Raw genomic sequence first — 17,122 nt, forward strand, 5'->3', positions numbered from 1 at the left:
TACAGTATGTGAAACTTACACTTAACAGTGTGCGTTAAATGTAGAGACAACACATCAACCTATCACTGCACACATGTTCACATATTCCTTGAGGTCATGATATTTCTTATCTTACAAACTAGTGCAAATTATAAAGTATAAACAACAGTAGTTGTCATGGAGAACCCTGACTATGGTAGAGTTTAGTCCAAAGTGCAACCAGCGCGAGACCTTTGAAAGAACCTCCATCATGTGTGCATCATGAGTCTTTGCAATCCTTTCATTTTCATTTGTGCAATCCAGTTATGGTTTGTCAAGGTTGTGGCCTCAGATATTTGATGAATAAAAAACGCAGCAGCATTAGTGCTGGAAACTTGATTTAAAAAAAAAAAATTCTCTATAAAATGAGATGAAAAGGTGAGCACACAATGACACAGATGCTGTGACTGACGGCAGAACCATTTTCATCTTTCTTCTGCTGTAAGACCAAAGTTTCACTGAGATGACACCTTAAACCCAAGTTTACATACAGGAAGATTTTGCGACCTCACATCTAGTGTGGGGGCCGGCTGGGTCCAGAGACGTCTGCAGCGCATAATGAAAATGGGTCTTGCATTGATTTCAGTCATTTTGTGTCAGTCTTGAAGATATAAATGCATGTCTGTCAAGTCCCTCTCTAAAGCTGGATGAGGTAACACAATGGTGACTGAGCCTATGGAAGAACTGCAGTATATACAGTTGTATTATTATGGACTGTGCTGTATTGATGTACTGCTAATGTAATCTCTCTATAAATACATATTTTGATATGAGTGCAGTGTCGATAGCTGAGAATAAATAGCTGCTAATACAAACCAAACATTCCCAGTTGCTAACATTACAACTGAAGCATTTAACTGGCAAAACACAATTACTTTTATTTATTTATTTATTTTCTTGTATTATAGTCAGAGGAAATGCAGTGTGCTTTGTCACTGAGTTCAGCACTTCACACTACGCTGCTCAGCTAAGACACATCTACAAGGCACATTACGGAGTGTAGTCATTTTTGGCATTTTCTGAAATACCACAGGTCGTAATGGAACAGGAGCAGCGTCAGTGAGCTGCAGGCAACAGGCGGCACACCTCCGTCTTCTCAGCAGGCTAACCACCTCCTTTCATTGTGCCCTGCTGTTCGCAGACCCGTGTCGTGTGTGGCACAGAATCAGATGACGATTGCTCAAAGAATTACGAAAAAAAAAAGAGACTTGAGATTTAAGAGAAATATTGGATTTTTCATAGATTCTACACGGCTGAACGGCATAGTTTCAAGTATTTTTTGGAAGACTTTAACTCTCCATTACACATCCGATCTGCTCCATGAGGAAGGAGGTCAGATTAGATGGACCACGACCTAACAACGGCATAAAAACCCACGACTGTCATTATATTTTGACAAAACAAAAAGATATAGAATCTGCTTTCCATTCGCCCAGTTTAAACCAGCAAGAAACGCACACAGTAAAAGACAAAGATAAGACATTTAAATAAGCGGATTGAGAAATCACGTTATCAGGGCCTTTAAGAACTGGAACAGAATAGAAATATTATGCAATTGACATGGTATGATATCTAATTATTGTAGAAAAGTTTACAAGGTCAATAGACAGTGCGGAGGCTACAATATATAGTGGGGGTTTCTTTTTTCTTATAAGCGCATGATGCTGCAGATCAGGGTCACAAGCCTTAACCATAGGCAGTGTGTGTACTGCCCAAACAATTTTCAACCAGTCCTTGCAAGACAGAAAGCACACACACACACACACACACACACACACACACACACACACACACACACAAACACACACAGAAGAAAACATCTATCAGTGAGGACTCGTGGCTTGCCTACGGGTCAGCAGGGCCCCTGCATTTTTTCAAGCTCCACTGTGGAGACGGAGATGTGGGGAGCGGAGGGAAGACTCAGATAAAAGATCCGAGGCCCTTCAAGAGTCCTTGAACTTCCCCAAGCTTTGCCAAGGCTAAAGCTACTATTTATCTCTTCTTAGAGATCTCCCCCCAAAAAACATCTCTACACCAAAAACTGCGCACATACTCCTTTTTCCTCACGTCATGCCCAAGCACATACATATACTAACGTAGGTCTTTATGAGGCCAGGAGGTCCTCCTATTTCATCAGCCACACCTCAGCATTCACGGAGGGGATGGGCTCTGCTCTTCGTGCCTCTCGAAAACTCCTTGGGGCGGTTGGGGATGTGTGCGCTAGTGTCTGCTGTCTGAGGACGCACAGCTACACACTGCACTTCCTCTATCACTCCTTGTCTGTTCCCTGCCTCCCCCCTCGCTCTGCCTCCGCCTGAGTTGTGTGACTTGCAGGAGTGACAGCAGAGGGATTTAAGATTGGAGGACGGTGGCATCAAGGTTACAGGGCCCTCTCCTCCTTCTGTAAGAAGAAACCGCATCAAACAAAAAAAACACTGTGGCGAATGCGCCACCTCTTTTCCTGTCTCTGTCTCTAAGTTGAGGTTAAGGCTTCAGGGGAACACATTTATCACCAGCAGACTTAAGACCCCGTGTTTTAACTAGCTGCCATGTAAATACAAAGAACTGGGCCGGCTTTATTGGTTCCCCTTCCTAAGCCTCAACTGAGGCCCTTTTCCAAGCCACAGCAATTAGAACGGAATTAGATGAGACCACGGCCGGCAACAAATTATCCTTCCTGCACAAAGCCAGAAAGTTAGATACCGTCCTATGTCTACGCTGATCGCTGATCACCGATCACCCACTCTAATGTGATGCCACAACAAGGAATCTCAAATTCACCTTCGCCTCATTGGTGCTTTAGCGGACCCCAATTACTGAGTGACTGCATCCCGCTGTTGCACCAGTCAAAACACTGCCTTTCTTTAGGAAATATTTTCACAGCACCATAATTGCTTCCATCTGTAGCTACACTGTGGCAACACTAGCTAAGCCATTACGGTGGAGTGAGTTCACAGAAAAACGGGTGTCGAATGTGTGTGCGCAAGCTTTCGCGTGTCCGCTTGGATGCGTGCACCCATTGGAAAGTTTTTATCAACAGAGAGGAAACGGAGATCTGAGAGAAGCGGTGAGTCGGAGCGACGAGGGAATGATGCGACGAAGCAGGACGCCTATGCAGCTAAAGCACCACGCACACACACACACACACACACACACACACACACACACATCGTCTGACACTCCCATTTGATGGCTAATTTAACAGAGTTGACTTTAGGTGATGAGCTGCCTGTGCAAACACAATTTGACTCAATCCCCCAGAAGGCTCGAGAGGAGCAAAATAAAATGAGGCTGCGTTTAGCTCACTGGCACTGGAAGATTCAGGTGTTGAGGACAAAATGATTTGAATGCAAGAATCTTCCTTCTGGACCCTCATGGCAAATTTAAAGAGTGACGCTGGCGGGTTGACAGACTATTTACCTAGTGTTTACACTGTAGCTGATTGGCCTGTCAGCAAAGGTCACGACCCAGAGGAGCTCAGGCCAGCCCATCGACACGTCGCGCCAACCTGCCGCAAGTGGGTCTGGCATCCGATACGTCTGTCGACGCTTGAACCAAATCTGACTCACTACACTGTTTACAGAAATGGTTTATACTACCTGTCACATGCATGTTCACACATACTCGTCCCTCACACCCACACGCCAACTCATGTATGTGCCCAAACACACTCCAGCAGCTCACAGCTAGTCTGGTGGTTTCTGTCCGCGGAATGTGTTCTGCTCAAACATCATTAAAACTAAATCCAGCGTAAATCCAGCTGCAGTTTGTCACGCTGGCTGAGGTGTCCACTGTGAAGAGCCCGCTAATATAGTGGGCACACAACTGCTCACTCACAGATATTAATGGCTCTATTTTCATGCTGGCAGGATTGTAAGCGTAAACTCAAGCGCACAAATGGGCGCGACCGACTGATTTCGGCTATTTTATAGTCTATAGGCCCAAGGACAGCTCTCGTGAAGCACAAATCCAACTGATTTAAAGAGGCTAAAGTGGAAATTAAGAATTTATATAGAGGTGGAATAAAATAGCAGCAGGTGAAGTCAGGGCAGGCTTCACTAATGGTTAATCACAGGAAACACCTTCTCTGGAGAAGACAAATCATGTCTACGCAGGTTCAATAAGCAGGGATTTTTACATATAATTAGCGACTACTATTCTTAAGAAATCCCAATTAAAAATGTATCCGAATTCTTGACAAACCTCAGGAGCAGCTTTTACACTATATTAATAACCATTTACATTGATCCAAGCAAGTGCTCTGTTTATAAAAGTTTATCCTTTTGTTTTGTCAGAATTTATTGAATAATTAATGAATGCACCCACACTTAGATACATAAGTAAGGCAATTACACATTGCTCAAATTACTGAAAACCAGATGGAGCGAACAAGTCATTACTGCTGTGATGTGAGCATCTATACGATTAAATGCATTATGGTTGATTAAAGTCATTTATTCTGCCTTAATCAAATAGAAACGGCAGTTTATTGAAGCATATTTAAAAATGGGTACAACATTAAATTGTATATAAATTCAGCTGCTTAACCCCTCTTTGCGCATATGCATTGGTTTGGGCCAGAGATTACCAAATTGCCTGCTTAAGAGAATGTGGAGCCAAAAGACTAATAGACTTATGCTGGACTCACGCACAGGTATGTGCATGTCCGCGCACTTAATCAAATCCAGATATTTGTTTGACCTCATCTCTTTCATCAAAGTGTCCCTCCCACAACACACCGTCTCAATTAGACGCTCTGCTTCCAAACTGTGCTTTGATCAAAACCGGTTTAGAGGACAGGCACATCTCTACATGCTAATGTTTGGTGTGTGTGCGTGTGGGCAGGGGTGATTTTTTGTTTCTAATAAATGCATAGGGAGCCATGCATAACCACAAGTCAATACACTGAGCTACACTCAACTTCCTCAGAGTTTCCCATTATGAAACCGAGCTCCTGCGGTTTCTGACACTGCACAAAGCCATTTCTTTAGTGGGTATGAGGAGAATAACACCGATCAGGCATAACATTACGACCACCTGCCTAATTTTGTGGTAGGTCTCCCTTGTGCCTCCAAAACAGTTGTGACTCATCAGAGAATGGACATGTGTCTTCTGAGGGTGTCCTGTGGTGTCTGGCAACAGAATGTTGTTAGTGGGGGTCTTTGGGTCCTTTGGTTTGAGGGGAGGGGCCTCTGTGGATCATCTCACAGATACTTGATTAGGCCAGGTCAACACCTAGTGCTGTTTTTAATATTTTATTAGTGTCTGTGTCAGGCTGCATCCTGCTTGGAAAGGCTGCTGCCATCAAGGAGTATCATTGCTATGGGGTGGGGGTGCCTGGTCTGGTGTAGATGGGTGCTACATCCACACAAATGCCAGGTCCAACAGTTTCCCATTGTATTGTCACAGGATGGTCAATGTAATTTATTTCTCCTGCCACTGGTCTTATTTTGTTGCTGATCTATGTTTTTTCATTAGTTTCACTTTGAAACAGATGAGGAGAATTTTACTCCAGTAAAGATGGGTATACTCATGCAAGGTACGGAGAAGGACGGCCGCTCTGTTATATATGAAAAGAAAAGATTAGGAGGATATGAGTCAGCTGGTTTATATCACTTTGGCAGAGTTACAGCTTGGCCACAAGCCTGCTGAGGAGGCCAGTGACACAGGAGACGTCGGTGGCACGCTCAGTCTATTTGTCACACCGGCCCTGGCCGAGCTCCCATGAAAGCAGAGGCTCCTTTCCCTTCCACACACCGTTCTCCATTCCCACAGCTTTCGCCCACCCTCGTCTTTTTTTTCATTTCCTTTCATTTCTTTTCTATATTCACCCTCATGACTCCATACTTCGGAGCGCCTGAACCCTTTCACCCGTTCCATCCTCAAGGTTTGCCTTCTTCCTGTGATCTCTCAATCCCTCACTCATTCTTTTTGCTCTCCTCTCTGCTCCTTGATCTGATTTGCCCGGCCTACCCTCCCCGTTCCCGCTCTTCTCAGCCACATTCCTTTTCCCCTTGCAGAATCACCCTTGATATCTATTCGACCGCCATCAGCCAGAGTAGAGATGAAAATCGATTCTCCTTCCAGCAACTGCTTCTCTCTGGTTAAGGAGAAAGGGGGGGCAGTTAGCCGGACTCTAAGTAAGGCCGTCCATCTATGTCCCTTTGACGACGAGCCTGCTCTGTAATCGGTGCAGCACTGGCTGTGATTGGAGAGGGATGAGTTAGAGGAGAGGCACTGAAGCGGCAGAGGAGCGGAGGCTACAGCCGCAATGAATGACTTGCAAAAACTAAACAAGCACAGGCATAATATCCCCTGAATAAACCCAACCAAGCCCAACCTCGCCTAAAGGACCTATTTACAAAAACAAACACAGACATATTTTCTCACTCACAGTACCTCTGGCGGTGTATAGTCAAGCAGAAAGAATTTTTTGTGTGATATGCCCACGGCAATTAAAAAATAAATGAATAAAAAGCAAAACAAAAAACACACAATTAGGGTGTAATTAGTACCTTCAACAAAGAAATCGGTGCTCACATAGGGCAAATACTGTACAGCTAAAAGCCACTGTATCTAATGGGTCGATTACTCAAGACAACATGTGTGTTTTGGCTTTGTTTAGGACATTAGAGTAGTAGCAGTTTTTTTGCCTCATGATTGACCACTGAAGATAGTCCTGATTTTGACTGTGACCAGAGGCCAAAGAGGGAAAATTTAGTTTGATATGCAGCAAAAGAACCTGACTCCCCCTCAAGCAAAGAAGTAAGCAAAGGGAGCGAGGGGAGAAAATGAGTTTGCTGAATTTCCCCAAAGAGGGATAGATAGGGCCGACCATATCACACCTCTCATCTGCTGGATCAAGATCCAGACAGGTGGGATAAGTCCAATATAGAGACATGAAATATTCAGCAACCAAAGGCTCCTGTCATTTCCACCGATCCGAGTCCCGGGGGGGGTCGGTGCATGCGTGCGCAAGCATCTGTGTGTTCTTGTAAGTACACAGATGTACAGTACGCATGAAGAATAAAGCACATGGAGAGAGGCCCGAAGGAAAATGCTGATGGACACATATGGAGTGAGCGCGCAGTCAGTTTTCTAAGTCTTACCCGTGTCAGTGACAGTTTGTCATAACAAGCCCATTGAAGCTGCGCCTCACTGTCTTCCTCTAACTGAATATTGCGTTTGCAGATGGCTGAGGGAATCTTTGTCTCGCAGAGAGACAAAGAAAGATGGACTCTGCATTAACGAGACACGGGATGGGAAACGGGGGACAGCTTCCACATCAGAGACAATGGAAGTGTTAAATAAAAAAAAAACAACAACAACAACAAAAATAACACGATGGAACAATAGGCCGTGACACCGAGTTCATCACGATATCGGAGACAAAGTGCTGTCTGAGTGTTGGTGGCAGCCGTCAGACAGATGCTGGCTCACGATCCTGCCGAGCCAGCCCAGCGCCTCTTGTTCATCCAGCGACAGCACAGCTCAGCTCTGTCAACAGAGCTCAGCGCCGGCATATTTCACGACGGGATCAGACGCTGGACCAAACATGCCTCAGAGCTCAGAGATTCCTCAACGGCAGGGCCAGCGAGCAGGACAGTACATCTCTATGTGACACGGCTCAGAGACCAACAGGCACCAGAGCACCGCACAATGTTGTCTCAGTGAGCAGCTTGGTGCACAAATCTGAAAGTTAATACTCTCCTTTATACTCGTGACCCGTTTGAAGGAGCAGCCCACTAATTTAAGACGTCAAAGTCAATTTGCTCAACAGTTAAAGCTTGTGAAACAGATCTTTGTTGCCTTTTGTTGCTTTGGGAGAAGCTCATCTTTAACTGGAGTTACACTGTCATTGATATTACTCCCAATAAGCAAATGGCTGTTTGAATACGAGATTGGAAAGGTATTTAGTGACCGCACTAGCATAGTGGTGTCGGGCTCAATTATGATCAGAGTAAGAGTACGGTAACACACCACTTGTATTTCATTATTATGTTTCAGCCAATATGGAGAAAACCGGTTAATCCTACAACCAATCAGAGCCGTTATGTTATAAACAGATTCAACTCGACTGCCCTCAGATGATGTGAATAACTACGCTGGCGCCTGAATGATTTAACTGGCGCGGCAGTTATTTGCCAGGGCATAATTAGCTCCCAACGGAACGACTCCAGACCAACTTTCGCAAACAAAAACGATGTCGACGGGAAAAATTCAGGAATGCATCCAGGGTAGGACTGAAAAGGCACTCCAGAAGCCAGTTGGCATTAATTTTCAAATGCTCATTCTTAACATTTACATGAATTCATTTTGCTTTTGCCTAAACCGGTGCACGGAAACGGCACAACGTTAGAAGCACATCGAGAACAAGTGGTGCAATTGTCAGGTTCACGTTCGACATGACACAAGTTCCGGGTTGCAGGCGTGCAGGAAGACGTTAAGGCAGAAAATATTAGGCGCACAGAAAATGACTAGGGACAAAGGTTAGGACATCTGCTGCAATGTGGAAATGAAATATTAAAATGCTGGAGTGCTTTTTCAAGGAACAGATCCAACGGTGCTCCCAGGAACACCTAGTAATGATCTGGTACAACTTGTCTCTCATGGAAAACCTCCGCCGTGCGTATACTTTAATTATCAGTGGTCATAATTATTGGATCTGACCCCGAGACCTTGCACCAGATCTCCACATAAAACATACAGAAGAGGATCAAAGAGTGGAGCTTGTAAATACTCCATTAGCTAACTCAGCAGGAGTAATTATGTTCATCTCTCACCCACTGGTGTAGTACAGAAGTAGAGTAATGATCAGAGAGGATGCACTTTTTAATTACAAGCTTCTCCCATGCCACAGTGAAAAAAAAAAATGCATCTCATATTTTATATCTAGTTTATGATATTTAACCAAAAATATCTTTAAGATGCATAGTGCGATGTGTTAAATAAAACACCCCACGTGGCTCAGGGGCGTCTGTTAAGGAGTAAGACCAGCAGTCTGACTAAGGCGCTACACTCGGGCTTCATGAAGACAAATAACCAGCTTAACATCGCCGTGCACCGAGCGAGCATCAGCCATCAATTACGGGGCCCATCCCCTGTGGTCTGGCGGTCAGAGGACCTGAAGTGAGAGAGCAGCATCAAACAGAGCGTCCGTCTGAAACAGGATTAGAGTTGTACGCAGGTTCAGATGATGCAATATTCATCTGTTCTCTTCACGGGGAGCACGGCACTTGAACTCGGGGAACTTTCACCAGCAAAGGATTAATTTGCACGCATTGGAATTAGCGCATACATCAAAGCGAGAGAGGGGGGGCCGTCACGGGAGTTTCCAAAACCTCTGTGTATCTAGAATAAAGATTTTGCTTTGCTGGTTACCCCTTCTATTTTCTTAATGATATGCAGAGAGAGAGGGGGAGAGGAGGAAGACATCAAGGAGCTGGAGCTGAATCTAATTAACCGCATGTATATGGAACAAAAGCTACCAGACCAAAGCAGAGCTAGCACACAAGTAGAGGCAGAGTAAACACAATGAATGAACAAAGTTAGATAAAACATACACGGTGATTTTCCTGCCAGCTCAAAGACAAAATGAGACTAGCAGACTGTCTCTGTGCTGGATCTCGGTGGTTACTCCAGGGAGAAGTGAGATACTGCAGAGCACCGAGGTGGATTGGGACTGTGTCTCTGTGTTTATTTGTGGATTTCCTGTGTATAAACTGAAACTACCGGGATCTTCCTCTCTTTTTTCCCGTATTGTTGTTTACCCTGAAGACACACAAGTTATGTAAGGATCTGGGCAGAGGCAAGAGAGCTATTTGCTTTAACACTTGTCGGCAAACACGCAGAAGCACGCAGACTGAGTAGCACTCCTCTTACCGTCACAGTCACCCAAGTGGGCCACGTTTCCCTGTTCAACATCTTGCTCGAACGGCAGTCTGCGGAGGAGAAGAGACACGGCCATTAATCAGAAGACACAGAGGCGCAGCAGCTCGGCCACTGACACATAGCACTGATCAGTGATCTGATAGAGGAAAACTATCTCAGCGTTACAGCCTAGGACAAGTGTATGAAAGAAAGAAAGAAATGATTCAAAAAAAAAAAGTCAACTCAAGAGGCCCTTGAGCTGCCACAATGATCACCATTATATTTAAAGATAAGCACTCATGCCTGCAGCGTCAAAAATTAAGCCAACTAATGAATTACAATAATGAGGAGTTTCAAGAAAAATCTGTTTTACTTGCTAAGGCGCTGCATTTAAGATCGCCATCTCGTCTTTATAAAAAACTCAATTCCTGAGAAATGATGACATCTTGTATTTCTATAACTCATTTCCCATTGGGGCAACAGGGGAGCGTGGAAAACTCAGCGGACAATAACATATGATGAACTCAGGAAGCAGAGAGGAAATGAGAACAGCACACAGGCCAGGTGCTTACAAAGACAAACACAACTGCTTTTAGTTATGGCTCATGTCTGGGGAAACGGCACCAAGTTGTAACGGACAGGCTGAGCAAGTCAGCTAGGTGTGTGTGAGCGCATGCAAACGTGTTGGCCTGCAGGCTCCATTCATTACAGAGCACCTTTATAATGAAGTCCATGCGAACGGAGAGACTAAGTTCAGGTTAACTACACATATGAGGAAGTCCCATTCTGACCTTTTTTCAAAAGTGCAACAGATACACTCCTGTTGAGGAGAAATTTTAAATGGCAGCAATTATTGGCTGCAATAGTGACAAGAGAAAATCATGTTGTAATTAAACAATATTGAATCGATACATTTTTCAATCAATTTGCATTTCAGTGTATGCATCTGGGAAAAGAGAAAACACATACTGAGTAACCTCTGTAAGTAAGTGTTGACAGTGACTGGTAATTTTGGGACACTGACGTCTTTCCATCCCATATCCAGATTTACACAGACACATCAGAGGATGAAGAAGATCAATGACACGCTTGCAACGCCAAATGTTACACTACAACCAGCTGACCATGTGCTTATCTGACCATGAGAACTGGAAGAAGGGATGACCAGTGAACTTCGATACACCAGTTAGCCACAACATTAAAACCACTGAAAGGGGAAGGAAATAACATTGACCATCTTGTGACAATTCAATGTTCTAGGAAACGTTAGGGAAACCTTTGGACCTGACATTCATGTGGATGTTACTTAGACATGTACCACCCACCTAGACCAGACACCCCCACCCCATAGCAATGACACTCCTTGATGGCAGCAGCAGGATGCAGCCTGACACAGACACACACGCAAAAAACGTTTAGGAACAACTAAAAAAAACATGGAAAACAGCACAAGGTGTTGCCCTGGCCTCCAGACTCACTAGATTCCAAATTGATCAGGTATCTGTGGGATGATCCACAGAGGCCCCTCCCCTCAACCCAGAGGACCCAAAGACCCCCACTAAAAGCATTGTGTTGTCAGACACCACAGGACACCCTCAGAAGACCCACGTTCATTCTGTGAGCTAGGGAGACCTACACAATATTAGGAAAGTGGTCATAATGTTATGCCTGATCAGTGTATATGATTCAGAACTACACTGTAGACATGATGTAGCCAGCGCTCTTAGAGGGGTGATGCCCTCCAGCACATACAGCAGTGCTGCCACTCCGCTCCCATTAAACCAGGAGTTCTCACGAGCAGTCCGGACCCTCTCCTGTTGATTCATAATGGCACTTAAACTACATTACCCAGGGATGTACTGTGTGTCGCTTGCCTCTTTCTGCTCTCGTTGGCATCGCGCAGCGCTCACTTGTTTGTTCTCATGAAAATGTAGTGTCACACGCCCACTCCATTGCAGGGCTGATGACTTCACTGCACCACACAACACAGTCACTTGAAATAGTTTAGAAGGGAAGGCTGAACACAATATTCATGTCTGACACGCTAACTTTGTTGAATAAACATAAACTATCAAAATCAGCATTATTGTCTAGTATACTTTAGGGCTGTAGCAATTCAGAATGTGATATAGAATTATTTGCTGATAGCAACTGCCCGCTGCATACACCAACAGGGGAATCAGGTGAGTACGGACACACATCTCCACTTAAAGCCGTGGCCGTAACCACGTATTCAAGGCTGTAGCCTGGGGTGCAGCTTCACAGTAATGTAACTAAATTTGACAGCAATGCAGACCGCAGCAACTGTGATTGGTTCAAATTGCATTTCCTCATCCTCGTTCTCATCGCTCCGATGCCAGACAAGTGCAGAAAATTCTCCCTCCCACTGCCTCATAACACCAGCTATTCAGACGTCTTCTCTCTTTTCTGTGCTGCAGTGCGTAGCTCTAACAGCGAGACATGTTTCTGGCATTGTCCTAAGAAACCATTTTAGACTGTTTTTGTCTTGACCTTATCTAATTTGCTGCAAGAGAACAGCTAACTATTTCTTTCTTACTCACACTTGTAACATCCCTGAACTTACAAAAGAATATAGAAATAATTTGAAAACAAAAAAGTGCAAACTTGAGCAGATGTTATAAACACACATTGCTGTTTTTTTTTTTTTTACTCTGCACTGAAGCCATATTTGCCCTTCAAAGGACCTCTGAAGAAGTAGACGCTGAAATGAACTCCAGTTGCTATCCTGCAATTAGCTAAAGGCTAAAGCAGCAGCGCAGCCAACATTTGTGCTCTTAATGCCTGAAAGACACTGTGACAAATGAGTGCAAGACCGCTGTGAACATTCAGAGGTTGTCATCTTAATCAAGAATAATGTTTCGTGTTCAGCCGGCTGCATCTCACACACTGTGGGTCGTTTACTTTGTGTATATTAGCTTTGCCTCTGGGTCTGTGTGCATGCGTGTTTTTTTTTTGTTGTTGTTCTTCATAATAAAATACTAAGCAATGGAGAACATATGTGAATGCGTAGTGAACCATGTGGACAGTCTCACAGCAATGATTAGGGTATAGGGTTGGGGGGGGGGGGGGGGTACTGCTACAATGGGAAGAATTAAAGACAGTGTATTGGAAAAATTATGTAATTCAAATAATTTATAAGTACATATTTATATAACTGAACTCTTCATTAACTAAGCATAAATGGACAGTTAACAGAGTGCAGAGTGTTGAAATAGCCTTAGCTACAGTATATAAATGACTCAAATGCGTTAAAAATGAACCTAAATGTTGTAACAACCCTGGTTGGGACCACTCTTTTCATTAGTTAAATACACCCACTTCAGAAATTAATTCAAATAAACACATTTCAAACGTGGCGTTGATGAATGGGCACTTGAGTTCCTCTGGCATTGCTGCTGGAAACAGTTGGTTTACAGGGTCTAAAGAGGTGTTTGCTACATAACAGTGTCACATTATTCTCGCTGGCAGTAGCTGAGGAGTAGCCGGCGCTGGGAACCACATGAATCTGAGAAGCTGTGTTTCTTTTTGCTCTAGCAGAATACGCCCGGCTCCCCCCAGTTCAAATGACTTCCACCTGGGCTTGAGTGCCGCGCCGATCCCAACCATGATACAGGTTTGATACGGTGACTGTACAGAGGACCCTGCTGAGGTAAACTACAGCGATGCCTACGCCCCATGTTTCGTTGATCTGACTGGTCGTAGGTCTGTTCAGCTGCATTTAGGTATAAGATTGAAAATGAACTGAACGGTTACTACGTGGCATTTCTTTAGCACTGGTTGATACTATAAACACGAGTATGTTTCGATGCAGCAAAATGGCCATAAGGTCTACCTTCCTTAAACTACGAAACTCTCCTTCCTCAGAAACTGTCCAAATTACAGACTAATGTTAGATAAGGTCGAGTGCTGAGCTCTCCTTTGGCATCAGCTTGCAAAGGGAGGTTGCATTATTCCGCAAGGAGGAAATCCACAGTAACTCAATGCACAATCGATTGCCAAGTTGACTGCCCTTGGTAAATCAAATCAAGAGCAACATAGAGGCCTTTAATAGTATATGCCGGCAGCCTGAGGTGGTCTTTAAGGTCTGTGTTGTCTGTTTGCCTGGCACTACACCTGTGTTTCAAGGCCTAACTCAATAAGCAGCTTGACTAAAGAGAAATTTGATTTCTCTGGAAGGAAACAGCCATGGCTGGAGGAGAACTGTTACAAGCTGCTGAGTTTCAACAGCAGGAGGAGAGACAGAGGTCACACAGACACACATGCTTACAGTACTAACGCGCACGCGGATGGATGTGCATACGTACACAGCGAGTCAATGCGCTGTCTGGGTATTTGAGCAACACGGCTGGCGATACTCAAGAGAGACGCAAAAACTGGCTCTCTCACACACTTACGGAATGTTTTGTGTACTCGATCACAAGTAAAGCGAAAGCGAAATAGCGTTTTTTAAATCAGGTATCTTGAATCAATAAATTTACAGCCTACTTAGAGGGCACAGATGTTGCTTCAAAGCTCAGATAGCCTCAGACAGAACCAAGGACTTCTAGACCAGATAAATAATATATGGGATGTCTGTGCGGGTGGTCTGCTAGGTCTGCTGTCAGACAAAAAAACCTTGAGAAGAATGATAAAGGAAGAAATAAATCAAAACAAAAAACTGTGTGATCAAAGTGAGAAAGCACATGAAGGTGATAAAACAACACCTGCAATTTCGTGTGGTCACAAAGTCAGAACGAAGAAAAGAACCGACAATCGACGTGTCAGTATTGTGACACAGAGCAGAATACCCCATAAAGAAGACGGGTGTGTGTTGTGGTGATGTGAATAGGAATGGAAAGGAGTCATACCTGGTCCCAGGTCTGAGAAAAGAACAGGTGCTGCCTCTGGTCCAGCCGCAGTACGGATCCCTGGAGGCGATGCAGTTTCTGCAGAGAGACAGAAAGAAATCATTTAACTTCCACCTAAATGTGATTTTATTACAACTGACAGGTGCACAACACACCAAGCACAACAAGTTTTATACATGAGGGTTACAATTAATAAAATGATCAGTCTAACTGTCCATTATCTGTAGCTGCTCATCCTGTAGAGGGTCGCAGGGCCCTATTCTATCTCAGGTAGATGGCTAACACGGAGAGATAAACAACAATTGACTATCACATGCACACCTAAAGCCAATTCAGAATCACCAGTTGGTCTAACAAAGAAAGGCTTTTGACTGTGGGAGAAAGTTGGAGCATCCAGAAGAACCCCACACAGGCAGAAGGAGAACAAACTCCACATCGTCTTCTTACTTCTCCAAGTTCTTCAGTGGTTGATCTATTGTCCACACCAGGAACTAACAGTTAGGATAACTTGTCTTTAGTATCTACTGATGAGTTTTACTTGTTTACTTACAAGTACACATAATTAGTAATTATTGTTGTAATGAAAGTTTAGCCATAATGACAGTTGTCAAATGACTTACTTTGCCAAAACTGCAGAAACGGAAAAGACGCAAGTTAATTACAAATCCAATTTGAAAGCTCAATCTTCACTTTCAAATAGTCATTACTTAGAAGAAACAGCCTTAACAATGTTTTTCCTACAAAATGTTATTACCGTTTTTGGAGCAGACACCTGAAAGTTGGTAAGTGGACCATGATTTATTCATTTTCCTGAAACTAGTTGCAGAACATTACCAGCCATCCAACAGAAGCCTTCACTGTAGTTTTTCTTTACAGAAAGACTTTCTCAACAGCAGCATTGCCTGGGGTTTGGCTTCTCAGTTTGGTTTTCAGAAAACGTGCATCATAAATTAAAGATACATTAACTCTAAAATTAATCTTTTACACAGTGTTTTCTTAAGCTCAACTTCGAAATATAAATTGCCAAATTGCACTGTCCTTGAATGCAGCACCGAATCCTGCTGCACTGCTACACGTCATAGGTGTAATGCTGACAAAACCACAAAGCCACTGAAATGACCCCAGGCCAATTTCTAGAAAATTAAAGTCTTTGTAAGTGAAATATGATACTTCATATGTGCCAAGAATAAAAAACACGCTTGGAAAGAAGAACATAAATCTAAATACATGTGGTATATTAGGAAAAACGTTTCACATGCATGTTAAATGTCCTACAAGGGATTAGTCATTACCATAGACTCTATAAATATATTTTTATACTGTCCTTGGTCATTACTGACCAATAATTCAATATGCAAAACTCCCAAAATGGTCTTTTAATGACATGCTGTGGTCTTACTCGCGGTTAACATGAGTTCTTAATGACATGAGCTTAAATGAGGTTAAAAAGTCAAACTCTGTATGTATGCTCTGCATACACTGGAAGGTTGTTACTATAAAATGTTAACTCACTAAGAATTTATTTAATAGTTTAAGGAAACCAAATCAAAGCCAGAAGGAAGGGTATCTGTACATCAAAATTCTGCGCACTCCTGAAAAACTCTTCAAAGGTTAAAAAGCCAGACCTGAAGTTGCTGAAGCATGACTAAGAAATCTTGAACCTACTCGCACCCAGAAAATGAACTCCCCTGCTCGCATCTAAACACATAGGCGCGCACGCACACACCGCACACACCCCCGGAAAGCGTGTGAGCTGTTTCTTAATGTGCTCTGGCTTACACGCTTGTATGACTCACCTGGTTCAGTGAGCACGCTGCACGCCTCATGTGCTGGTGTGCGTACCCAGTTTGCGTTAGTGTGTCAGTGGACCCTAACGGGCCACAGCCGCAGGCATTGGGGCTCAGTGAGCGCACTGGCCAGGAGGAGCGTGTGTCGACGATACGGCTCTGAATGCGGATGAATTATCATTACATTAAATATATGTATCTTTATGTTTAATTAGAAGGGGTTCAGGGTTTAGGGGGTTTGGCCCTTTTAGCTAACAAAAAGCAGCTGCAAAAATCGCCAACTAAGCATTTTGTTCTGATAATATAATAAGCACTGGATGAACTGAGAAGGCAACAGACATCAACTACTGCTTATAACTCATTAAAAACTCATTTCACTTGATGGTGTAATAAAATCCTGCAACCAGTGCAGGATTACAGTTTTCTATGCTACATTGTCACAACTTATTTTGAATATTACACTGATTAGTCAGTAACTAATACTACTATCTACTATGAGTCAAAGGAAAATAATGACATGTTACGGCTTTTATTAGATATTCTGCAAATTAACTGAACTATTTGTTGAAGTTTGCTTCA

At 43.6% G+C, this 17,122-nt stretch overlaps 1 protein-coding gene across 1 annotated transcript in view; it reads right to left on the reverse strand.

Moving 5' to 3' along the window:
* Positions 1-17,122, reverse strand: part of sema6bb (sema domain, transmembrane domain (TM), and cytoplasmic domain, (semaphorin) 6Bb) — a 119,904-nt gene that overhangs the window by 15,529 nt on the left and 87,253 nt on the right. Inside the window, exons 15-16 of the mRNA XM_047587260.1 lie at positions 14,757-14,834; positions 9,901-9,959 (exon numbers count right to left, since the gene is read on the reverse strand). Of these exons, the coding sequence (XP_047443216.1) occupies positions 9,901-9,959; positions 14,757-14,834 (137 nt within the window). The remainder of the gene's footprint in view (positions 1-9,900; positions 9,960-14,756; positions 14,835-17,122) is intronic.

The sequence above is a fragment of the Mugil cephalus genome, chromosome 6, assembly GCF_022458985.1.
Source record: "Mugil cephalus isolate CIBA_MC_2020 chromosome 6, CIBA_Mcephalus_1.1, whole genome shotgun sequence".
In the NCBI taxonomy this organism is placed as follows: domain Eukaryota; kingdom Metazoa; phylum Chordata; class Actinopteri; order Mugiliformes; family Mugilidae; genus Mugil; species Mugil cephalus.